We start from the raw sequence: 26,069 nt of genomic DNA on the forward strand, positions 1-26,069 counted from the left end.
CAACCATCACCTTTAATAACGAGCCACTTCCTGTAACTTTCTCCATCAGATCAATGGAATCATTCAGACTCTGCCAGTGAATATCAACAGTGGAAGAATCGTCATCTATAAAAGTGGCGACTACACGGTGCTGAAAACAGACTTCGGCCTGACAGTCAACTATGACATGGTCTACAGCGTCTTCATCACACTTCCTGTTCTATTCCAAGGCCAAACCAGTGGTCTATGTGGGAACTTCAACGGGGTGGTGTACGATGACTTCACTACCCGAAGTGGGTCTGTCGTTACTAACGCCTTCACCTTTGGTACCAGCTGGGTTTCTGAAGTCAGCGCTGGCTGTGACCACGGCTGCTCAGGTGACTGCCCAGTCTGCAGTGCAGACAAGATGATGGCCTCCAAGAGAGCCTGTTGGATCATCCAAGACCCCAGAGGGCCCTTCTCCTCCTGTCACTCAAAGATCGACTCCGATCACTACTATTCTGACTGCGTCTACGACCACTGCATGACTGATGGAGACAGCACCGTCCTATGCCAGGCAGTTCAGTCCTACACAGCCGTTTGCCAGGCCGCCAATCTGACCATTGACAGCTGGAGAAATGACTCATTCTGTGGTGAGAGACACATTGTTCTTGTGCCTGAATATTGCCATTATTAGTGTGTATGTATATTAGTAGCTAACTGAGAGAGAAGGCTAAAGATAGTCTGCAGGTGCAATCTCATGTAATGAGGAGGTTTATTCTTTAGCGTCCTATTTTGTTGCAGTGACAGTGGCGTAGCAAGTGGGGCAAGAGATTTGGGGGCGGCGGTTTCCCCCCGCCCCTCTTACATGGCATCTTGGGTGGCATTAGCAAGCACACACACCCTGCGCTCCTCAAAGCATTTGCCATGGGGGGGTGCTTGCTATTGCCGCCCAAGACAGCATGTAAGAGCGGTGGGTGGAGACTGCAACGAAACCCGCGCCATCACCCCCCTTTAATGCAGCCACCACGGGCGGTATACCCAGGGACCGATAGAGGCGGCCAATGGGCTAGCTATGACACTGTGCAGTGAGCTTGCTCTGATGTGTGCAGCCCCGCGCTGGTGTAGCTGCATGTGATGAAGAGACCAACATGAAGTCCCACTCAAGCATTCCACTTTTTAATTTTAATTTTAACACGAAGATAGAATTCTGCTCATAGTAGAGTCAAGCATTCACGCAAACAACTAGCACGCTGAACTGAACTGTTACTCTTCTTGTGTTGTCCTCCTGCAGGCCTTCAGTGCCCAGTAAACAGTCACTACGAGCTGTGCGGGCTGCAGTGCCATGACACGTGCAGTGCCACCTCCCTCCTACCGCACTGCGGTGCGACCTGCTCCGAGGGCTGCGTCTGTGATGGCGGATACATGAGAAGCGGAGACAGCTGCGTCAGAGCGGAGCAGTGCGGCTGCCAGCACGAGGGGCTCTACTATGACGTGAGTACACCATGATCCTAGAACCACAGCAGCAGCGCTATCCTAGCTACTGGTATGTACTTCATCAGGCCTCTCCTATCAGCTGGGAGACTCCATGCAAATATGTGACTGAACCTTTTATATGGACAACAAAGAACCCTGCCAGTCCGCACCCAGGGCTGGCTAATGGAAGGGCATGGGGGGGGGGGGGGGAGGGGGGGAGGGGGATCGGGTAGAGGTTCTACTCAGTGTTGCCAGATTTTGAGACCAGTCCGTCCTAAGCCCAAAGCTGTCCAAGTACAAGCCCAAATTCAGCCCAACGCATAGCAGTATCAGCCCAAACACCAGCCCAAAGATGAAACTCTCAAATTATTCAAAAACAGCCTTCGGAGAACATTTTAAAGTTAATTCTATAGTCTATTTAATATACATATAGTAGGAGGAAAAATACTGGGTGACAATGGGCTTTTGTAATCATACCTAAATTCTATTGAAAACACTCATTTCATTTTGATAATCAGTCCCTACTGTAACCTTGTAATCAGGACTACTGTCACCACAAATATGAACTCACGCCTGTACTCCTGAATTAACTCTACATGAGCAGATTACAATCAGCCTTAATAAAATCAAAAGACAGGGATGTAAAAGCCATTTCAGCAGAATGGCTCCATAAACGAACATTGAATTGATCTTGCAGAGGTAGCAGCACACAATGACACATGCATTAAGAAACAACCCTTGTGTTAAAGTATTTCCAGTATGACCTGGCTTGCAAGGTTTCCATTCTACGTATTTGCCTGAAGAGATTCGAACTAAAAAGCTTATTCTATTGGCCATTTATGACAGTTTGGGACAACCATAAAAATAGACATTGTTGCTGACCATTAACAAGTGTGCTAAAATATGAAGCAACAGTGTGAAAACTTAAAAGATTAGAAGAAGAGTCCTGTTTAAAAGCTGCTAGGGTCACCGCAGTAAGATGAGAGGCCAGAAAAGAGACATTCCCTTACGCTGATCCATTCCCTTCCCTGCCTTTCACTCCAAAGTACTTTACTGTGACCACATAATCTGGCACTAAGAGTAATGCAGTACCTGTGATGTTGCCTTCGTGTTGTAGCACAAACTAGACAAAAGCTCCCAGTCTCGGCATGAAGCTGATGTGTCCATTTGGGGTCCAAAAGACCCCTTTTTCCAGAATAAACGGCCACACTGTTCCCTCAACCTCTGAACACGGATGCTCTCTCAGCTCCGCTGACATTGTATTTTGTATTTGCATTTGTATTTGGTATTTGTTAGGCGCATGTATCACCTGTAGGTCTCGCAGCGCCAGCAGATACTCAGATAACCGTGGTGGGTCTCTCATCATAGCTGGAAAAGCCAGGTTTTAAGAGATTTGCGAAACCTTTTGTGATCTTGTTCGGTAGGAAGATGTAGGCGTAGGGTGTTCCTCTTGTCTCATCCCAACCCATTCCCCTTCATCATTCGGGCTGTCCCACTATCATTACCCTGCTGACCTGGGCAATCTCGTGAGCCTGTGCAACTCGTTCATGCCGATCACCAACAATGAACTTAATTTGGGGTGGTTCCTCAAACTGACTTTCAAATGGCTACCTATATTCATGTAGTTAACTTTAAAGGCAAAAGCACTTATCGATTTTTCACCAATGACTGTAAAAGCCCCAAGGTAATCCATGTCAGCAAAGCAGCCCCTGTTAGTGTTTCACATGCTTTACTTCATTCCCAAGAATATTTGCTTTTTCTAGATGTTGGGCTTCTATTGTTATACTTTCATGCAACATATGGCTACATTATAAAACATACTATGAACTATTTACTTTCAGAGACGCAACATGTAGGGAGGCTTCTTTTTCTTATTTCCATCTGGGCCTAAAACAAAGCCCTCGGTTAAGGGGCCATCAGCCCTCCTATTGTTGGAGTCCCATCCTGGCTGAGTGCTATCTGGAGCCTAACACCAAGATATATATGTAATGGAGGGAAACAAAGAAACTCAGTTTGGTATCACTTCATAAGTTCTTAAACAACACTGTGATTTGGAGGCACATTTTTGACTTTGTTCGTCACCTGTATGTTAGAGATATGCATACACTGTAAGAGTGCTGGAGAGGCATGTCAACACCCAATTATACAATCTAGTGGAATCGTCGGGATTTTTGCATCCATCTCAGTCTGGTTTTCGTGCTAATTATTCCACTGAGACCGCCCTTCTTGGGGTAACAGAGAGTTTAAGACACAGTGTCGACCGCGGTGAAACATCAGCGCTTATCCTTTTGTATTTAAGTGCGGCGTTCGACACCGTGTCTCATTCCATTCTTGTAAGCTCTCTTTGTTCCCTGGGACTGGACGGTCCGGCCTTAGCATGGATTGCCTCCTTTCTAAGTGAGCGCACCTTCCAGGTCTTTTCCGCGAAAGCCTCTTCTTCCACTTACACATCGGCATATGGCGTTCCTCAGGGTTCTATACTCAGCCCTTTGCTGTTTAATATCTATATAAGACCCCTCGCCTCTATAGCCGAAGACGCTGGGCTGACCATCTTTTCATATGCTGATGATACTCAGATTGTTTTTTCCCTCTCCAGTTGCGAAAGCAACGACATATCGGTTTTGAAAACTGGGTTGTCACGTATAGCTGGGTGGATGCAAAGGCATCTCCTCAAGCTAAACGGTGACAAAACCGAAATTCTTATTTTCGGGAAAAAGAAAGATCTATGGGGCCCTCAACATTGGCCTAGTGAGATGGGACCTCTCCCTCAACCTTCTTCAGTGGCCCGTAATCTTGGCTTCCTCATAGACGATAAACTCTCCATGAGACAGCAGGCCACTCAGGTGGCCGCCATCTGTTTTACTACTCTACGATGGCTCCAGAAAATTCTATGGATGCTGCCTCCATCTACTAGGAGAACCGTTGTTCAGGCGTTGGTAACTTCTCGCCTGGACTACGGAAATGTCCTCTACCTTGGTGCTGATGCGGCCACTGTTAATAAACTTCAGGTTGTTCAGAACTCTGCTGCCCGTCTTCTCTGTAACATCCCGAGAAGACAATCAGCTATGCAGGCTTTACGCGATTTACATTGGCTTAGGATTCCTAGCCGCATTAACTTCAAAGCCTTATGCTATCTTTTTAAAATCAAGCAGGGCTCGGCCCCGATGTATCTGCGTAACCTTGTTCAACCTTATAAGCCTAATCGAACACTCAGATCGTCTGCTAACTTTGACTTTGTCATTCCTCGATTTAAACTTGTTAAAATGGGAGGGCGGGCCTTCACCTACCGTGCCCCTAAATACTGGAATGCGCTACCTTCCTCCTTGAAAACTGAGACTAATTTTCTCGCCTTCAGGAAAAAACTCAAAACATTTCTATTCTGATGATTCGCATGTGGATCCAATTGTCTCAGGGTGCTGCTTACACTGGTCCGTTTTTCTTCTTTAGTCTATCCCTCCGCGCCGGGAAACCCACTGTGGGTAGCTGTTGCGCGTTACAAGTTTAAATAAATAAATAAATAAATGTATGTATGAGGAATAAGACTAATGATCTAAATACCACTTACTAATATAGCCACACGAAACACTTAAGGACACAGAGTTAATTTCCACTTATAAAATTTCTTCAGAAATCATTCCTTATATTCATTTTATTTTAATTTTTTTGATATTTTCAAGAGACATAACATTTAGTTCCTATGACTCTACAGATAGACCAGCCGACGCGTTTCATCCTGAGCCAGGACTTCTTCAGGGCTACCACTGAATATTAACGGAGACCAAAAATAGAATCTTCCTGAGTGTTCACCAATCTTTTATACTTTCATACTGAAAGGCAGAGTTCCATCCAATCAGATAAGATAACGCCAACACTGGACTGTTAATGGCACAGCTGAAATCCAGTGGGTTTACGTCGCATCTTGGTCTGAAGAAAAACAACGTTAGCATTTACAACATAATGCAGTGGTTGCTCGTGCTGCTAAGACTTTATTATTATCCAATGAGCCCTTTTTAGCAATGTTGGAAAAACAAATGTTGAGAGGGGGGGAAGGTCTAGAGCTATGCCTTTCAGTTTGTATTCAGCTCCTTGAAGACCATTCTTTGTTCACTGTTATGTTAGAAGAATTTTAACTTAATAACTGCTAGTAACTAAAGGATCTCTGTGACAAAAACACAGTAAACCACTGAGCAATCTGTATACAATACAAATCTGGGATCTGCATGTTACACGTAGGGTTGACACCTGGTTGCATTTGCTCCAGCATTACCACTAATAATTTTAGTACACAGTCAAAAATAAAATTACCAAAATCACCAAAAGCTAGTATTTTCCCTTCTTCAGTACATACTTTAAACGGTAACTATAGCAAGAAACTACTTTAAAATGTGTTCTAGAGCTGCCTTAAGGATAGATAATGGATAATTAGAATAAACAAATACAGAAAAGACATGTTGATTTTCTTTAAAGCTTTATTTAAGTATCCAGTCCAGGTCTTTACAGAATCTTCAAATGTGAAAATATGTCAATATACTTCCCCAGGAAAGGTGGCAAGTGATGCTTTACAGCAGCCACATTGACCCTCTGCGCTACTTTATAATGAGTAAAAACTGTGACTAGAAAAAACAAAGCACTCTCCTGCCATTTTCTTAACCACCAGAATTATCTTACTGTTTCTTTTGCCATAAATGGGCTCTCAGCATACCAGCAAGAATCACATCTTGCCAGCCAACAGAGACCAAACACCTTATCCAGTTACCGAAGCAAACACCAATCTCCAGTAACAAACCTGTCACATGTTTCAGCCAGGCCCTTCTCCTCGAGTGACAGAGACCCCACTTCAATAACCGAGCCACAGTTAATTCAATGAGAAATATACTCTCCTTCACTGACAGAAACATCACCCTGTAGTGGTGTCAACATAACCTATCTTCTTCACAAACAAAACCTACCCCTTGAGTAACACAGCCCCACTCCTTCAATTTCAGGACCACCAGCTTCTTTGTTAATAGTGCCTCTCCTTCCTTCAGATTCAGTGACAGACATTAATTCCTTTAGTAGCGAAAAAACACTTTAACAAGTGAGAGCCAGATTTTTAGTGAGAGAAACCTCCATCGACGTCCAGATAACAGACTTCAGATCCTGTAGTTACCGTTCCCAGCCCAGTGTGAGATACACAGACCATCCCTAACCACCAGTGAAACACCCAAGCCCCTTCTTTACCTATCCAATGAGAACATTGTACCCAGTGCTTGAACTGAAAAAATAGAAGGGCAGGTACCCAGTACCAGAGTACCTGTTGTTTTCAGAGAAGTGCCAGTACTCTCCAATTAAACCAAAACCAAAGGGGATGATGGACGGAGTGTTGAACATTGCAAGCACTCACCCCCAGTCAACTGATCTGGGTTTAATCTCTCTCTTGAAAAGTGCAGTTACTCTCCCTCTCAAAATAAAAAAGTGCTGGTGCTCAGTACCCGCCCATTTAAAGCACTGATCGTACCCCAAACAGTCCCTACCTTACTGAGAGTATGTACTGATGAGAGGCCAGAGATCTGCTTTGTGATATTGTATTGTAAGTGCATTTATATAGCGCTTGCTACTCCTGACGAGGCAGCAAAGCGCTTTTTCGGCGAGTAGCAGGCTACTCCTGAACCCATAATGGATTAGTGATGAATTAGTATAGTGAAATTTGAAGGTGATTTGGGTGGTGGTTATGTTAGTCAGTTATATGGATTGAGAAAGATAGTGGAGGGTTAGATGAGGGAAAAGGTTTGCGTTTAGATAGTGCTTGCTACTCCTGATGAGGTGTTGAAGCGATTTTTCGATGAGTATCACGCTACTCCAGAACCCTTAGAGGTTTAGTGGTGAATTAGTATAGTGAAAAATGAAAGTAATTTGAGTGGTGGATATGTTAGTCAGTTATTTGGATTGGGAAGGATTGTGGATGATTGAAGAGGGAAAAGGTTTGCGTTTAGACAGTGCTTGCTACCCCTGATGAGGTGTTGAAGCGCATTTTGGTGAGTAGCACGCTAATCCGGAACCCCAACACGGTGGATATACGTACATACACACACACACTTTGTAGATGCATGCCAACATTTTGGAACAGGAAAGTGGAAGATTTTGAAAATAAAATCATGGTAACCGATTTTCTCCACTGACTACTACTGAAGCAGAAGCAATTTAGGCAGGAGATGGGTGAAATAAACCCTTTTTGGCTTTAAAATTGAGAGTTTCCCGCCTGAATCGGGTCCATTCTGAAGCATACGTTTAGCAGTTAATTCCATAACTATCTCTTCAATGGTAACTACCTCTATAACCCTCCGGCCATGTTCGCGCTAGACCAAACCACATAAATAAATTCCAGAATTCCCTGTGTGTTATCTTAAATTTGCTTAATCTCGACAGCGTTTTGCTAGTTGTGATTTGCTTTCGAAGTTGATAATAAAAATGTTTTCGAAAGGTTAAAAAGGTTGGCTCCTGAGGATGACGCTCAGAAAGTGCTAATGCAGCCTCCTACAGACAGGAGTGGCACTCCTCGGTATGTGCCGTGCCAAACACAAAACAAGTATCCCCTTACTGGGGCAGGTCGTGGGTACCCCATTGCTCAGCCTGTAGATGCTTTCCTCCTCTGACTATAAAACAGGGCCAGATGGACGTCCTCTAATTATGAGCGACCCAGGGCCCTTATCCTCCACTGGCTCCGAATTTTCCCTATGTGATTTGTCGCAAGAACTCTAACTTTTGGACAGGCATTGCTTGATGCTATCCCTGGTGACCACATTGGGCCAGACTCTCTTGGGGGCAGGATAGCAGCATTCCATAGGGCTCTCATATGTAGCACTATCGTGCTATGGATGATTGACAGCCCTGCTCTGCTGAGTTCGGAAGCTGTGTAATCATTTGATTGGAGACGCAGCCGAAGTAAAACATTTTCCCACACAGGGCATAATAAAGCCCATGTTCTTGCACCCCGCCAGGAGAGGTATTTCCCTGCCCATTTGCGCAGGAATTAGCCCAATCTGGCAACACTGACACTTGGGTTTGCACTCCCAGAGGGTTACATATTAAAGAAGGGACAGCAGACGTGTGCATGACACCTCCCTTCGCACTCCTTGGAGTGTGGGGGAGTGGGAGGGAGACAAATTTCACAACCTTGCAATATGAAGGGATGGTGCTCTCATTTGCTTGGGGTCAGGACCAAGAGGTGCAACTACAGCTACATTTCGGGGAGGACTAAGAAAAAAATTCGGGGGGGGGGAGCTAATTCTTCCAGCAAGAGTGGAGATGCAGGGACTCTAAGAAGGGGTGAAAAAACAACAAAGCCTCATTACGAAGCAAATAGTTTTTTAAAGACCTGTGAAGTACTCGGGTGCGGCTGTGTGTGTGCCCAGGAAGCAGTCTCAGCCCCGGCTGCGTTGTCTTCCTGTGCTGAACGCCCGAGTGCAGCTACACAGCAGTGCTCTGTTTTCCACTGCCCCACTCTCTCCAGTGCAGTGCTTGTGTTAATTCAGAGTTTGCTCATCTGCTGGAGGCAGTGGATTTTTTGTGTAACAGCCTGGTAGTGCAGTCAGGGGTGTAACGCAGGCCCTTTAGGTCCTGCGGTGGAGCGAACGGGGGGGGGGCTTCATCCCAAGGCCTATGAATATCTGTGAGATATGGGAGACTGCTGGGGCCCCACATCACATTCTACAGGTGGCTCCAACTCTCCTCTGGGAGCACAGCCCCTCTCTGCGCCATACTTACCCAAGGAAAATGCGCGCCAGCACTCAAGAGTACCAGCCATTGAGTACGTTTGATGGGGAAACAGTCGGAACACCGTGGTCTGAACCACTAGTGTTCAGACTATCCCAGCTATACCAAGCATGCCTTAACCACGCATATGCCTTAACAATGCATATGCGTGGTTAAGGCAGTGCACGGTCTAGCTGCAGGAAGACAGCACGAAGACGCTGTGGTTTTAGGCCTTAGGACAGTGGGAGAGGAATGGGTAGTTGTGTACGTTTTTAGCGCAGGGGGGTCGGGTAGGTTTTTGGTCAGTGTAAGGAGTTGGAGTAGTTAAAGGGACAGCGCAGGCCGGTTAGTGTAGGGTTTTAGGCCTTAGGGCAGTGGGAAGGGAATGGGTAGTTGGGGTAGTTTTTAGGGCTGGGAGGGGGTTGGGGTCATTTTTAGGGCAGTGGAAGGGGTTGGGTAGTTTAAGGGACTGTGCAGGGGGGCGGGGTAGTGTAAGTTAGGGTGCAGGGTTTTTGGCCTTAAGGCAGTGCGAGGGGAATGGGTAGTTTAAGGGACAGCGTCCGGGGGCAGGGTTGGGGGAGGCGGGTAGTGGCGGCTTTAGCCACACATACCCCTTTACAATTTATTCCTGTACCACGAAATTTCATTGTAAAGGCATGCTTGGTAAAGGAATGCGTAGTTAGGATGCATTTGTGGTTGGGCTGCTTGGTAGAGGTATGCATGGTAAAACCATTAGTGCTTCTAACATACAATTGGATGGGGAAACAGTTGCAACACCACGGTCTGAAACACAAATGTTATGACTGAGCAAGCTATACCACACATGCCTTGACCAAGCATATGCCTTAACCGTTTGATGGTATAACAGCAAGGCCCATGCTGTGTTCAGAGGAAAGACAATACCGATCTCCTTTGCAACTTGCCACAGCAAGGATATAGCTCTACCAACATGTCTAGTAGACTCTCACAGCCTGCTGGATACTTTATCAATCTATAAACTGACATACATTATATGTAAAGCTTGACATGTGCTTTTCCAGCACTTATTTATACTCAGTTCTGGTAACAAATCCATTACACGTTAGCTGCATTTCACATGACCTTCCCACGGTGGCAGTACTTCACGGACGGCAATCAGAAACTTATAGGATGCATTTGTGGATACTCCAAACCAGAGACACTGATTCTACTTCTCCCTCCTTTACTCCTTACTCTTGTGTCTTAGGTTGGCGACCTCGTCTGGCTCTCAAATTGTACTCAGCGGTGCCGCTGTGATTCACGTGGTGTCTTCCGCTGCCAGAGTTCCAGCTGCCCACAAGACCAGAAATGTGCCATCAAGAATGAGAAGCTGGGCTGCCAGCCAGACTGGGCACTGTGCATGGTGAGCGGTGACACCCACTACTACACATATGATGGCGCCGTCGCAAACGTCCCAGGAACCTGTGCCTACGAGATCAGCCAGACATCAAGTATCATCTCTGGATTTTCTTTCCGTATCGTTGCCTTCCATGTGAGCCATGGGGACTCTGAAGTGTCCTTTGTGTACCGCGTTGAAATTTGGTTGGAGAGTGCCCAAGCCAGAGCTCACGTCATTCTGGAGGAGGGAATGCCAGTGCTGGTGAGTGCTAGATGAACAAACGCCTTAGGAAAAGCCAGCTACCTCTGTGGCTGTGATACCTGAGCAGATACCCACCTGCATATTTCTTTGTGAATCCATGCCTCACTGTCATCCCATAGAAAAAATGTAAACTCATCCCTACACCGGATGAATGGATAATGCCTCTTTTATTTGTCTGTGTATTGTTGTAGTGTGGTACCTTGCATGCAGTCTGTTTGTCACCTCATGTCCAAGCATACGGCCATTAATAAGTAAGAGGTATTTCTTCTATGTTAACAAGTTATCTTGGATACCCTTTTTATTTTTAATTCATTTTAGAGCAAGCTACCAAAATTTCTTCATGGCACTTCCTGGATGTGATTTTCAATTGAACTGGGAGTGTGTGGAAGTAAAATTATACTGTCTGGCTTGTGCAAAAATTGACGGCAAAGCAATTTTCCAATGTTGCAATGTTTGTGAACTTACTTTGCGGGCGCAATTTCCTGAACAAAATATATTTTCAATTGGTTTTTTTACCCTAAAAAATTGGGGGTGGCTGGATTTTTTTTCAGCAGGGCTTTGTACGAGCTGGGTGCTTGAATGTTCAGCCACTGGATGCAGTTCTCAAAGGCGGGAACGTTACAAAATTCTCCCCTTTTGTTGATGCGAGTATTCTTTGCCTGTTTAAACAGCTCTAACTGAAACAAAGTTCACACTTCCTACCTTGACCTGATGCGAACACAGTAGTTGAAAGCTTTTTTATTTTTTACATTTCCTTATTGATTTTACAACTCAAACAAGGTAACAACAGCCGGGCCAAGACCAAGCCCGGTACACGGTGCTACCCCGTCAGAGGTATCCAAACCCATGCACCCCGCCATCATAGTCAAAATGAAAAGAAAGAATCCTTGCTAAACAAAATGCCTAGCAACACTAGGGTTTTCATGCACCCTTTCACAGCGGTTAGTGGTTCGCTATTCCTTTCTCAATGGACTTTACACCTTTTGTTAGTTTTTCGTAGCAACACTACCCCAAAACATATCCTCATATATTCAGACAACTCACAGCCAGGGAGAGGGGCACAAGACCTAATCATAGACATTGGCACACATCAGTTTCCCCAAACTACCAGCGAAGCACCCACACAATAATAATAAACAGAAACACCAATGCCCTCCCCACCAAAAAAACCAAATCTGGGTTGTGCACTGCCCGCAGTGCTGAGAGCTCCAGCTCCCACAGCCAAAAAGGAAACGCATTAAGGGGCATATTAACAAGCGGCAGCGATAATTATCGCTGGCCGCGCCTAGCACGAGTTTCTCAATCGCCAGCTATCGCTGGAATTCATCGCCAAGCTAGCGCTGATTTAACAACGCTTAGCGCATTGGCGATGAAAATTCCAGCGATAGCAGGGAAATGTCCCAACTTCGCTGGAAAACCAGCGATGTTCTCTGCTAAACAGCGATGACCTTGCTGATACGACCCTGTGGTCGTAACCCCACATTCCACCTCCTATGCAAAGTATGCCTAACACTGGATTTTAGCAGATGTTAAAATCCAGCGTTAATGGCCGGTTAGCATGATTTTGTTTATCGCTACGCTGGCCGGGGCATTGTTGTAAATATCGCGAAGCTGCCTTCGCAATATTTCCCCATGTAGTCTATTGAGGCACGCCTACTTTGCATCTCATTAACGATGCAATACAATGCGGGTGCTAAATCACGGAATCACGCGCTAGCGTGTCCTTGCTAATATTGTGATAAAATTATCGCAGCCCTTGAAAAGGAGTGACCCTTGACCTTGCCAGGTAGGTCGCTCCCGCCCCCCGCTGCCGCTCCACCTGCGCTCTTCTGTGCCTGTTGCTCCTGTTGCCCCCTTGTTGCCTGGTTCCCTGTGTGCCCCGGTCCCGCTGTGCCCTGCTGCCCTTGGTCCCGCTGTGCCGTTCTGCCCTTGTTGCCTTGATTCCCTTCCTGTGTGCCCTTGGTTCCCCCTTGTACCCCGCTACCCATCTTGTCTTCTGTGCCCCCCGTTGAGCCAGCTCGCCTCTCGGCTCGTCCCCCTCGCTGCTCCCGTTCCCGCCGCTGCCTCCCCTGCGGCCCGCCCCCATGCCCATTAGCTGCCCTCTGCCACCCGCCTCCCAGCTGCTCCTCCCTCCCACCTCCCCTTAAAATGGCGGCCGCTGCGTGGTGAGGAGAGCGACCCTTGACCTTGCCAGATAGGTCGTTTCCCCCGCTGCAGCTCCACCTGCGCTCTTCTGTGCCTGTTGCTCCTGTTGCCCCCATGTTGCCATGCTCCCTGTGTGCCCCGGTCCCGCTGTGCCCCGCTGCCCTTGGTCCCGCTGTGCCCCGCTGCCCTTGTTGCCTTGATTCCCTTCCTGTGTGCCCTTGGTTCCCCCTTGTACCCTGCTACCCAGCATGCCTTCTGTACCCCCCATTGAGCCAGCTCGCCTCCCGGCTCACCCCCCTCGCCGCTCCTGATCCCGCCGCTGCCTCCCCTGTGGCCCTGCCCCCCCGTACCCATTCGCTGCCCTCTGCCACCCTCCTCCCGCCTCCCAGCTGCTCCTCCCTCCCACCTCCCCTTAAAATGGCGGCCGCTGGCGCGCCTAAGGCAAGCCCGTCTGCGCCCGATCGCATCCGGACCGCGCCTAGCGCCAGAACCCCTGGCCCCCGCATCAGCCATGAAGACCGCCTCCGATACGACGCCAGCACCCTCACCGCTCTCAACCCAGGACTGACCTTCGCCTGCTGTAGGGCCACCCTGAAGTGCACTCACGGTCCATTCGCATGCCAGAACTGCGGCTTCTCCTGCATCGAAGACACAGAGACACCCGCCACGACTAAACACAACCAGTTCCGATGCATCCTGATCAACACTCGCTCCGCACGCGAACACGCTGTCGAGCTCTGGGACCTACTCGACACTACATCACCAGATGTCGCCTTTCTGACCGAGACCTGGATGAACGAAGCCTCCTCACCAGACATCGCCATAGCCATCCCTGACGGATACAAGATCACCCGTAGAGACCGCACCAACAGAGTCAGAGGAGGAATCGCCATCGTCCATAAGAAAACCATCAGGATCTCAACAAACACCGACGACACTCTCCGCACCGCCGAACACATGCACTTCCAAATCCACACAGACCCCAAGACCATCCTAAGAGGCACCCTCGTCTACAGACCACCCGGACCCCGACCACAATTCTGCGACGCCATCGCCGACTTCATCAGCACGCACGCGCTGACCTCCTCGGAGACCTGAACTTCCATCTGGAAAACAACAACGACAGCAACTCCTCCACCCTGATAGACAACCTCGCCCACCTCGGACTGGAACAGATCGTCACAACACCGACCCACATCGCCGGACACACCCTCGATGCCATCTTCTCCTCAAGCCCCCACGTCTCCTTCAGCCATGTCTCCGAACCCACCTAGACCGACCACCACTGCATCCACTTCACCTTCCGGAAACCAGTCGCACATCACCGCACCCTGCAGATCCCCCGCCGCATCTGGGGCAAAATCACCGAAGTGCAACTACAGACAAACCTCGCACTCCACCCACCGACCAACCCCACCATCCCCGATGATGGTGCACGCACCCTCAGACGATGGATGGATGGACGACTGCGCCAACACCCTAGCCCCGCTGAAAAAGAAAACCCTCAAAGACACCAGCAAGAGAGCCAACTTGTTCACCCCAGAACTCCTAGCGTCAAAGCGCACCTGCCGGAAGTTGGAGAACATATGGCACAGCGAACAATCACCGGGCAACCACGCAGCCCACAAAGACGCCATCCGCAACCACCACCACCTCATCAGGACCGCTAAGAGGACCTCCTTCAAAGACCGTCTCGACAATGACACACACAACAACAAGGAGCTCTTCAACGTCGTGAAGGAATTCTCCAACCCCAGCGCCAACGACATCCCGCCGTCACAAGCCATGTGCGACTCCCTCGCCACCTTCTTCCACCGCAAGATTGCCGACATCCATGACAGCATCAACCCCCGGATGACCCAAACAGTCCCCAACACACCAGACCCACCACACCCCGCCGACCACAACCCCCTGACAACCTGGGCCAACGTGAGCAACGAAGAAACAATCAAGACCATGGGCACAATCCACTCTGGTTCGCCGTCTGACCCGTTTCCAAACCATATCTTCAACAAAGCCGGCAGCTCCCTCAAACCCCACCTGCGCAACATCATCAACCTCTCCTTCGAGACCGCGACCTTCCCTGAGAGCTGGAAACACGCCGAGATCAACGCCCTACTGAAGAAACCCAAGGCGGACCCGTGCGAACTCAAAACCTTCCGGCCCATCTCCCTGCTTCCGTTCCCAGCTAAGGTCATCGAGATGATAGTCAACGGGCAGCTCACCCGCTACCTCGAAGGCAACAGCATCCTGGACCCCTCCCAGTCAGGGTTCCGCAGCAACCACAGCACCGAGACCGCCCTCATCACCGCCACAGACGACATCAGGACCCTACTGGACAACGGCGAGACAGCGGCCCTCATCCTTCTGGACCTCTCCACCGCCTTCGACACCGTCTGCCACTGCACACTATGCACACAACTCCATGATGCAGGGATCCGAGACAAGGCCCTAGACTGGACCTCCTCCTTCCTCTCTGGCAGAACCCAGAGAGCCCGCCTCCCCCTGTTCCGATCCGAAGCCTCCGAGATCATCTGCGGCGTCCCGCAGGGATCCTCCCTTAGCCCGACGCTGTTCAACGTCTACATGGCACCCCTCGCACGCATCGCCCGACATCACAACCTCAACATAATATACAACGCTGACGACACGCAACTGATCCTCTCCCTCACCAAGGACCCCCTCACCGCCAAATCCAACCTCCACCAGGGAATGAAGGCCGCCGCCGACTGGATAGAGGATAGCCGCCTTAAGCTGAACACAGACAAGACGGAGATCCTCATCCTCGGGCCAAACTCCTCAGCATGGGACGACTCCTGGTGGCCCGCGTCGCTGGGGACTTCCTCCCAAGCCCCCCCCCCGCACCCACCAACCACGCACGCAACCTGTGAGTCATCCTCAACTCGAAACTCACCATGGCCAAACAAGTCAACGCTGTCTCCTCCACCAGCTTCAACACCCTCCGTATGCTCTGCAAGATCTACAGATGGATCCCGACAGACACAAAGAAAACAGTCACCCAGGCCCTAGTCAGCAGCAGACTCAACTACGGAAACGCCCTCTACGCCGGAGCCCCAACCAAGCTCATCAACAGACTGCAAAGAATCAAGAATGCCTCTGCACACCTGATCCTCGACGTCCCGCGTCGCGAGTCTCGCGACCACATCACTCCCCACCTGAGGAACCTGCACTGGCTCCCTGTCGTCAAAAGAATCTCCTTCAAGCTCCTAATCCACGCACACAAAGCACTCCACAAGACCGGCCCAGCCTACCTCAACAGCCGACTCTCTTTCTACGTACCCAACAGGAAACTCCGCTCCGCAGACCTCTGCGGATCCGCAGAACCACAGCAGGAGGCAGATCCTTCTCTCACCGCGCCACCAAGACCTGGAACACCCTCCCCTTCATCCTATGACAAACCAAAGACCTTCTAACCTTCAGGAGACAACTCAAGACATGGCTGTTCAAACCAATAGCTGCAGCTCCCCCCCCTCCCCTCCCTCAGCGCCTTGGAACCCTTGCGGGTATGTAGTGCGCTTTACAAATTGCAGGATTCATTGATTGATATGCCCCTAAGAGAGGTAGAGCAGTTGTACTTAAGTGGGCCACAGGTCATTTTTTGCTTCGAGATTAAGGAGGTATCGGTCCCAGCACAACAGTTCCTCCACAACACCACACCTGCGGGTCTCCTCAATCAGGTCAGTTTCAGCCTTCACACACTTTAACAGGATACAGATCTAGGTCTTTACATCCAGTGGAACCGTGACCGCCAGGTCATCGTAATTTGTCTCTTGTAGAGTATGAATGCCAGATCAATGAACCTGTTAAGGTATTTATCACCTTCGACTCGGGGTCTAACACTCAGCGAGCAGGCATCTGGAATGGACACCACCACATTCTCTACCAATCCAGAGGAAATCCACACCACCTCGCCCCATGCCTGTCCAATCACTGGACAACCCCACAACATAAGAAAAAGGCGGCATCCAAAATTCTGCATCTGGGGCAGTCTGAATGGGAAGCCGGGTACATGCATGCAATGCGGTGCGGAGGGAATTGTGTCTGATGGAGATAATTAAATTGGGTAAAGCAAAAGTGCAGATTGTGAGAGACCTCTTTAACCTGTTGCAAGGCCTGGTCCCATTGCGTTTCCGAAAAGTGCATTTTACGGGCCAACGACCATAGTTCACAAACCTAACTATAAATTGTGCATGAGGAAAGCAGTGCCGTGTAAAGTGCTGTTATGACCATACACGTGCTGCCATACGACAGCACTGTATGGCATGGTAACACTATAAGAGGCTGACTGCTCCCCTACCCCCAATATGCAGTTAACATGTGACAAACAATGTTATAGGCCAGAAGATGTCCCGAGGTAACCCGTAAGAATCAATTTTCTCCTGGAAGGACCAGAGTGTGCCCTCGACATACATATAACACACGCGCACTATGCCTGCTTCCCTCCAGCTCACGAGGTCATGGCGCTGAGCGTTTCCCTGTAGAGCTGCCATGTGCCAAACAGGGATGAACGGCAAATAAGGAGGATGGACCCCTCACACATATTTCTACCAACAATGTCGGGCAGTCCTCATCTGGTGCGACTCACACGGGAGGTGGGTCCCACATTTTGACAACCAGGTAAATATATGCAACCCACCCAAAATATGCTGTTCATTCAGCATCTCTGAGCAAGAGGCTATCCCAAGCCATCGCAACGGCCACCGCAACTGCAAAGCAGTGTAATATAGTTTGTGGTTAGGGGCACCCAGCACAACTTCCTGCAGGGGCCTAGACAGATTAGAAAGTGTCACCATCTGTCTGCTTATGCCGCATATCAGCTCCAGCAACTGTTTATTCAAATCAGCAAAAAAGCATGCAGGGAATACAAGGGTAAGGGCTGCAGAGAAGTTGAAGAATCGGCGTAGCATGAGCAATTTGGAGACCACCACCCAGTGTGTTATGCCAGGAATAACAGGAAGGACACTGGCCTCGGATTTGCAACAGCGTGTAGATTTTATTACGGATAACCTTCACAACTTCGTAATGTACTGGGCCCACGAGGATCGGCGATATGCACTCGCCGGCCGCGCTCTCCTTGAATGTCCCGCCCCCCTCCGCGTCACGGAGCCGCCAGTCCTGATAGGACGGGGCGTCACGTGACACGGACGGCAACGAGACATTCGTCTCTATGGTGCAGAGACACTAGACCGTACAACATCTCCCCCCTCAACAATATATACAGCAAAACATTATTCATGTCATGACAAAATCTTCAAAACGCTTGGGCGCCCTAACAAGTATGGTAGGCCTCCTCGGAGTCACAATCCGAGGTTGCCCCTCGGCGCATGGAGTGCTACTACATCTGGTATAGTCCTGTGCACCCTGGATACCTTCACACTCTTGCACAGACTTCGTTCCACCCCGCCCACCGGCACCACATGCCTCAAATCGCATCTCTTCACGACATGCAGATTCGCCTTTGCTAGCTCTATCAATAGGCGAGGTGTGCAAACGTCCACTATCCTCCCTCTCACTCCTGTCCGCAACCTCATTCCCTTGCCACTCTGGTACATTATCATCATTCCTAGACCCACTCGCACGGCCTCTATTCATGATGATGTTTTCCTGGCCTGCTTTGAGCTTGACGATGTCATCTTTGCTTCTCCATCCTCCACCTTCCAAGCACACTGCCCCTTTCCTAACCTCCTGCACACGTACAGGAGTTTGAAAGGCTGACTCCCCCTTCATCACCTTATGCAGCTTCTTTACTAGCACCCAATCTCCCTGTTCCACGTCCTTTGCTTTGGCTCTATTCACAGTATCAGCGTATCGCTTGGCACACTCCTGTTTGGCCATGATACGCTCCCTGACTCTTAGTGTCTCCTCTTGCACACCCTCCGTGTCTTCTCTTACATCATACCACTTGTTGTATTTGGGAGTAAGCTTGCTGGTGCACCTTCTCCCCCTCATCAGATAGAAAGGTGTATGGCCTGTAACAGCATTCGGGGTGTTATGGTAAGTGTGCACCTTGTCCGCAAGAAACATCTTGACGTCCAAATTGGACGCAATGGCTAGCTGAATGCCCTCTTTAAGGAACCTGTTCATTCTCTCCACCTGCCCATTGCTCTTCGGGCTGTACAACGGGGTCTTCTCCTGCTTGATCCCTGAATGGGCGAGGAAATCCGTCATCTTCCTGGATACGAGCTGTGTGCCATTATCAGAAACCATGACCTTCGGTTGCCCTTCTTGAGCGAAAATTTTTCGTAGCACTTGAATCACCCGGTCCGTGGTAACTTCTCGGACAAACTTGTACTGTATCCACTTGGAGTAGTAGTCGGTGATCACGATGAGAAATCTGCAATCCTCCGGCAGCAACGAGAATGGAACCGCGAAGTCGATGGCAATCTTGCTCCATGGGCCAACCGGAATGTCAACCCTCTGCAGTTCCCCTCTGCTGGTCTTCCAATGCTTGTCCGCCTTCAGACACTGCTCGCATCGGTCTATGAAGTCGCAGACATCGCTGGTCATCCCCGGCCACCAGTAGTACATTTTCAGCAGATTCTTGGTCGCGGTGCCGCCAGGGTGACCCTTGTGGGCAATTCTTATCAGTTTGCTCCTGAGGCCTTCCGGGGGAACGAACGGCTCGTGCCGTTTCAAGAAACCATTCTCGAGAGTGAGCTCCGCGCTCACCTGCTGGAAGCTTCGGAGCGAACCGTGTAAGTTCCGAACAGGAGGGCAATGGGATGTCATGTGACCCATCACGGTGCGGAGAACCACGTCCTTCTCATGAGAAGCAAGCCACTCCTCCTCTGAGATGGAACCTTCGCACATCGTCGTGGCATCCACCAGAGCCACCACACACTCCGCATCGTCGAGGGACACGTCATCGTCCCCTGCCACCGGCAAGCGGGACAAGCAATTCTGCTCTGCAGTTGAGGCCACCCTTGATGTGCCGTATCGTGAAGTGGTATTCCTTCAGCTTGGACAGTAGGCGCAGCAGCTGCGAACTAGCCTTCCCATTACCACGGCCCTCGCCGGCCATCATGTAGATCAGGGGTTTGTGATCCGTGACGATTTCGAACACCTTGCCTCACAAGTAGTTCTTCAGTTTCTCCACCGCCCAGACACAGGCGAGCGTCTCGCGCTCGATGGTGCTGTAGTGCTTCTCGGCGTCGCTCAAAGAGCGGGATATGAAGGCGATGGTGTTTTCTTTCTGCCCGTGGAACTGGCAGAATACCGCCCCAATGCCCTTTGCACTGGCATCGACAGTGACCACATTCCGCAAGTCCTTGTTGTAAGGTTGCAGCACCGGAGCCAATGCGATACCCCTCTTGACGGCCTCGAACGCTGCGCCTTGCTCCGCTGCCCAGACGTACTTGACATTCTTCCTCAGCAAGGCCCTCAGTGGCTCCACCGTGGTCGCGTACCCCTGCAGGAACTTCGAATAGTACTCGCTGAGCCCCAGGAAAGACCGCAGGGCGTCCTTGTCGCCAGGGCACGGAGCTTCTCTGATCGCTTTCACCAGGTCATCCTTGGGAGCAATACCATCCGGGGTCAGGACATGCCCCAAGTATTCAATCTTGGTCTCCATAAATTTACATTTGTCTTTGGAGACTGTCATCCCTTTCTCATGCAAGACCTCCAACACCTTGCCCAACACCACCAGGTGCTCCGCTTCGTCCTTGGTGTGAATCAAGAAATCGTCCTGGAACGCTTCGACCCCCTCCATGTCACAGAACAACAGATCCATCAACTTTTGAAACATCCCCGAAGCAGAGGCGAGTCCGAAAGGCAGCCGGACATACCTGTACGCCCCGAACGGGGTGACGAACGTGGTCAGCTTCTTGGAGCCCTCGGTGAGGCAGACCTGGTGGTACGCAGACTTCAGATCAATCAGGGTAAAGAACCGGGACCCTGACGTTGACGCCAAAATGTCTTGAATGTTGGGCAGAGGGTGACAATTGACCAGGATATTGTTATTGAGGGAACGCAGATCCACGCATAGACGGATGTCTCCAGACCTTTTCTTCTTCGACACGACAATTGCGGACACCCATTCCGAAGCACCGGCACCTTCTATCACACCTTCATTTTCCAACTTGTCCAGCACAGCCTTGAGTTCCGCCCTGACCGAGAGAGGCACGGTCCTGACCTTGTGTTTGATCGGCATAGCCCCCTCCTTCAGCTGTATGTCGTGCACAAAGCCTTTCACACATCCTACTTCATTGGCGAAGACTGAACTAAATTTTGCAAGGACTCCGGACAACCCACCCGGCTCATCATCTGCCTGAATAGAGTTGACCCAGTCTGCCCTGAGGACTATGGGATCTGCTGCCCCTGGAATTATCATCACTACCAACTTCGCCAGATCCTTCCATCCCACAAGGCTCCTCCCTTTCTCGGCCACGTAAATCTTGGTAGTGATGGCCCTCCCTTTGAAAGTGAGGGTATCAGAAAAATACCCTTTCATCACTATGTCCTGCTTCCCAAACGCTTTCGGGTTCACATCCGTCACACGCAACTGCACATCATGCCACTTTGCATCAAACATGGTGTCGGAAATCAGGGTAATAGGGGAACCTGAATCAGCTGTAAACGGAAGCTCAACAGAGCCGATCATAATGGAGCCTATGGGCCCCTTCACTCGCCCATCCTCTGCATCAATAGAGAGTACTATATCCCCGAGCGCCTCGAGATCACCTTCGCTCACAGAACTCACTTTCACACTGCTAGCTGACTTCCTGGTCTTGCACACGGCAGCAAAGTGACCCACCCTTTTGCACTTAGTACACTTCCTACCAAGCGCAGGGCAAGCCTTACTGTCCGCCAAGTGATCCAGCGCTCCGCACCTGAAGCAAGCGAGCGGCTTCCTACCCGCCCCCTTATCACTCGCCCCTCTTTCAGGAGGCCTCTGGGCGGACCTGCTTCTGTCCTGCACATAAAACACATTGGCAGCGTGGCTAGTACTAGCAAGTTCCTTTGCGGACACCAGTGATCTCTCGATGGCCTTCGCAATCGCCACCACCTCCTGCAGCGTAGGATCACGGCATGTCAGTAACCTTTCCTGCACTTTCTTGGAATGGCAGTAGAACACCTCCTGGTCCCTGATGTAAGTGTCCGTCATGCCCGCAAATTCACAGTCTTGGGCCAGAACGTGCAAGCAGGCAATATATTCCTCTATAGTCTCCCCTTCCTCCTGCTTCCGAAGAGCAAATTTGTGGCGCCCCACCATGATGTTAGTCTCCTCAGCATATTGCAGCTCTAACCTCTTCACCGCCTCCTGGAACACATTGAGCTGAGTGGTGACACCAGGCGGATTCACGTACACGGGCAAACTGTCGAAGACCTCTTGCCCAGCCTTCCCCAGCAGTCCGAACAAAAGCGCCTTCTTCCGCTCCGCCGCGTACCCTGCGCCATCAATGGAGACAATATAGTTCTCGAAGGCCCTCAACCAGCTCTTCCACTTCATGCACGGCTTGCCGGGAACCTCCAGGAAGAGAGGCGGGACACAGATGTTGCCACATGCGCCATCGTGAACGACGCACACTCCCCACAGACGTGGCACGGAAGACCGGCACCCCCACCCAGCGGCAGCACCCCAGGCCAGGCAGAACGTGAGTACAATGGAGAAGCACCAAGCAGGGCGCAAGCACCGCTAGGCGAGACCCCGCAGCAACTGAAAGTACCTGGCACTCAGGGCTGGAGGCAGCAGCTTGCAGGTCAATCGAGGCCAGAGGGGGGGGGGCGCCGGCACAGAAAGGCCCCGGGAACAGCACCAGCAGGCAGGAGCACGGGAACCAGTGGATGCAGGGAGGGGCTTCAGCAGCAGACACCCACGTGGGAGGGCTCCGCTTCAACCGGCGAAGGCAGCAGGACATGGAGATACACTCGTGGGCCCAGATCTCAGAACCCTCGTCGCCATTTGTTATGCCAGGAATAACAGGAAGGACACTGGCCTCGGATTTGCAACAGCGTGTAGATTTTATTACGGATAACCTTCACAACTTCGTAATGTACTGGGCCCACGAGGATCGGCGATATGCACTCGCCGGCCGCGCTCTCCTTGAATGTCCCGCCCCCCCTCCGCGTCACGGAGCCACCAGTCCTGATAGGACGGGGCGTCACGTGATACGGACGGCAACGAGACATTCGTCTCTATGGTGCAGAGACACTAGACCGTACAACACAGTGCCGAGGAGACAGTGGCAGTGCCGTCCGGGGCCGGATGGAATGGCGTACTGAGCCCAGTGCCTTATAAATATTGCCCTCCATGAGGTTGGCATCCAAGTGGTACACTTGAATGTCCAGATATTTAAAGATGTCAAAAAAGCACGAAAGTCAAACCCGGGGAAGCCCAAACCCTATTGGCCTCCAGCACCCGGTGCAAGGAAAACTGACAGAACTGTGCCCAGTTTATTCTAAGGTCTGGCATAGAGCTAAAATCATCCATCAGCGTCCTCAACCGTGACAGAGATGTTCCGACGATGTGGAGTTATATCAGCACATCATCAGCATACGAAGAAGCTATATGCTGCACACTATGCGCTGCAATCCCCCATAGCTGTCCCTGAAGCCGTAATGCTCAGACCAAGGGATCCCTAGCCAGGGCAGAGGTTAGCAGAGATTAAGGAAAACCCTGACGGGTGCCCCCGCTGGATATCAAACCTGTCCGATATGAGCCGCCCCATCTTGACTCTTGCCACCGTCCACCCAAACAAGGCATTCACCCAATCAAGGTAACCGGGACCAACGTTCATTTCCGCCAGTGTCACCAACAAATAGTCTCACCCTAGGGTATCAAAAGCCTTTTTGATGTCAAGGGATACCGCCACTGGCAGAGCCACTTCCCCAAGTCAGACCTCATCAGGTGGAGGGGCCGACGAATGTTAAGGAAGGTTTCACCACCCAGGATAAACCCGATCTGCTCTGTGTACAATAGGGCACTCACCATGGGGAGCTGTCTATTTGCCATCTACTTCACAAAGTTCTTATAATCGAGATTAATCGGCGACAATGGCCGGTATGAGCGGACATCCAGTGGGTTGCGGCCCAGTTTAGGGAGTACTACTATGAGGGCTTTGCAAAGTGAGTTCAGCACAAAACCCTTTTACCACGCTTCAAAATAAACCTCCAGTAACTTTGGAGACAATGACTTTCTAAACACAGCATAATATTCTAAAGGCAAGCCATCCCACCATGGGTTTCTACCATGCCCTAAAATGGATGCGTGGAGCTCCTGCAATTGGAGAGGAGCATCCATTCCTACAAGTTGCAATGAATTCAGGCGGATGAGTGGAAGACCCCACGGATACCCACACAGGGAGTCACCAGCCACATAAAGGGAGTGGTAAAACACAACAAAGGCCTCTTTAATGCCTTCTTGGGTGTTGAGGACCACCCCCGTATAACCGAATGGCCCCAAGTGGCGAGCATGTCTGATCAATGTGGAGCAGCCATGGCAAAATCCTACTGTCACCCACACCATGCAGACGGGCAAGGTAGTGCTTGCTGTCAAGCTTTCCCAGGCAGGCATCAAGCTCTCTATGTTCCACATGTAATTTCTTCAGCTGCTCAAGCTGTTTGGTATGTAGTGGCAGCTCAAGCTCCAGGCACTGCAGGGTCTGTTCTTGCTCCATAAGTTCCAATTCTAAGGTGTGATGAACACCATACATGGCAGCGATGCCGTGCCCCGTGCCAAAACCTTATGTGCATCCCACTCCGTCACCCTGAAGGACATAGAGTCCACATTGAATTTAAAATAATGAGCCACATGCACAGTAACAGCTTTGCGGAAATGAGTATCATGCAGCGACTCAGGCGACAGCTTCTATGTCCGTATTCAGAGGCACATCCCCACCTCATCACCATCTGCAGTGGGCAGTGAGCAAAGAGTGTGCGCCCCAAGTATACCGTATGGAGGACTGAGTTGCCCAGGCATTCATTACACAGGAAGAGGTTTAACCAGGTATGCATACCATTTAACAGAGAGTAAAAGAGAAACTCACTGGCCTCCTGGTGCTGAAGTTGCCGCATATCATGCAGCCGATGATGAGCCACCCATTCCTGAAAGTACTGCGTTTTTCTGTGACAGGCAGCATCCTCCATTTGGGAAGTAGAGCTGTCCCTGACAATGTCTGGCACACAATTAAAGTCCACACCACAAATGGAATGGGCATGCTAGTCACTATAAAGGCTGAGTTCAACTGGCCCAAGAATAAGGAGTACTCAGCATTGGAGGCTTAAATAGCCAGCAGCACAAGTGGCCTTGTCATCCTGACACCCTTCTACTACCACACATCTGCCCTCTGGGTCTACCCTGTGTGACTCGTGCACAGGGCCGGCTTTAGGGCAGTGCGACTGGTGAGGCCGCACTGGGCACTGACTTGGGGGGGGCTGACCTCAGGCGTGTGTGCTGTGTTTAGCAATAACTTATGATTCGAGAGATGAGGGGTACTTATGTCTGGTGGTAGTGAAAGAATCCGAGGAGGTGGTCATGGGGTATGCTGGCACCAAAAATGATTGTCACACGAACGGCACCCCCAGAGCTATCCATATAAGAAATGGGGAGAGAATGTAGCCTTACAGCTTGAGCGGTCGACCTCAAAGCTGAGGAACCAGGTTCGAGTCTCAGCAACAACTCTGAAACATCCTGTGATTCTGGGCAAATTACTTAATCTTCCTGTGCCTAACAAAAATGAATGTGTCCTTCTGTAACGAAACTAGTGCTCATGTAAAGCGCTCTGATACCCGATTTCTCGGGTCTAGTTCGCGCTATATAAAACTCTAAAAAAAAAAAAAAAAAAAAAAAAAATTAAACAAGACTGTGGTACCGTATACCTGACCTTTCCATTTTGAGTGGAGTTTGTGTAATTCTTTCTGTGGCAAGTGAGTCTTTTGCAAGAAGGCGACCTGTGTGCGACAGCATGTAACATAGGTATAAACACAGTACCATTTATGAGGAGTGACTATGCCTCGTACATTCCATGTCAGGAAAGCATAGTGAAGTATCATAATTAACTCAAGTGTATCCATGTAAAGTACAAAAGGTCAGGTGGCGGTCAAAGGCCCCATACCCCATCAGGAGCACCCTCAAACAGCAGATCCTACCCTTCCCCATCCAGTGAGTAAGGGCATGGTATTG

At 50.1% G+C, this 26,069-nt stretch overlaps 1 protein-coding gene across 1 annotated transcript in view; it reads left to right on the forward strand.

Annotated features, from left to right (window-relative positions):
* The window catches only part of LOC146809271 (alpha-tectorin-like), a 324,857-nt gene that overhangs the window by 259,827 nt on the left and 38,961 nt on the right, over window positions 1-26,069 (forward strand). Inside the window, exons 21-23 of the mRNA XM_085616088.1 lie at window positions 50-611; window positions 1,253-1,452; window positions 10,391-10,783. Of these exons, the coding sequence (XP_085472214.1) occupies window positions 50-611; window positions 1,253-1,452; window positions 10,391-10,783 (1,155 nt within the window). The remainder of the gene's footprint in view (window positions 1-49; window positions 612-1,252; window positions 1,453-10,390; window positions 10,784-26,069) is intronic.

This window comes from Triturus cristatus, chromosome 7, assembly GCF_964204655.1.
Source record: "Triturus cristatus chromosome 7, aTriCri1.1, whole genome shotgun sequence".
Lineage (NCBI taxonomy): Eukaryota > Metazoa > Chordata > Amphibia > Caudata > Salamandridae > Triturus > Triturus cristatus.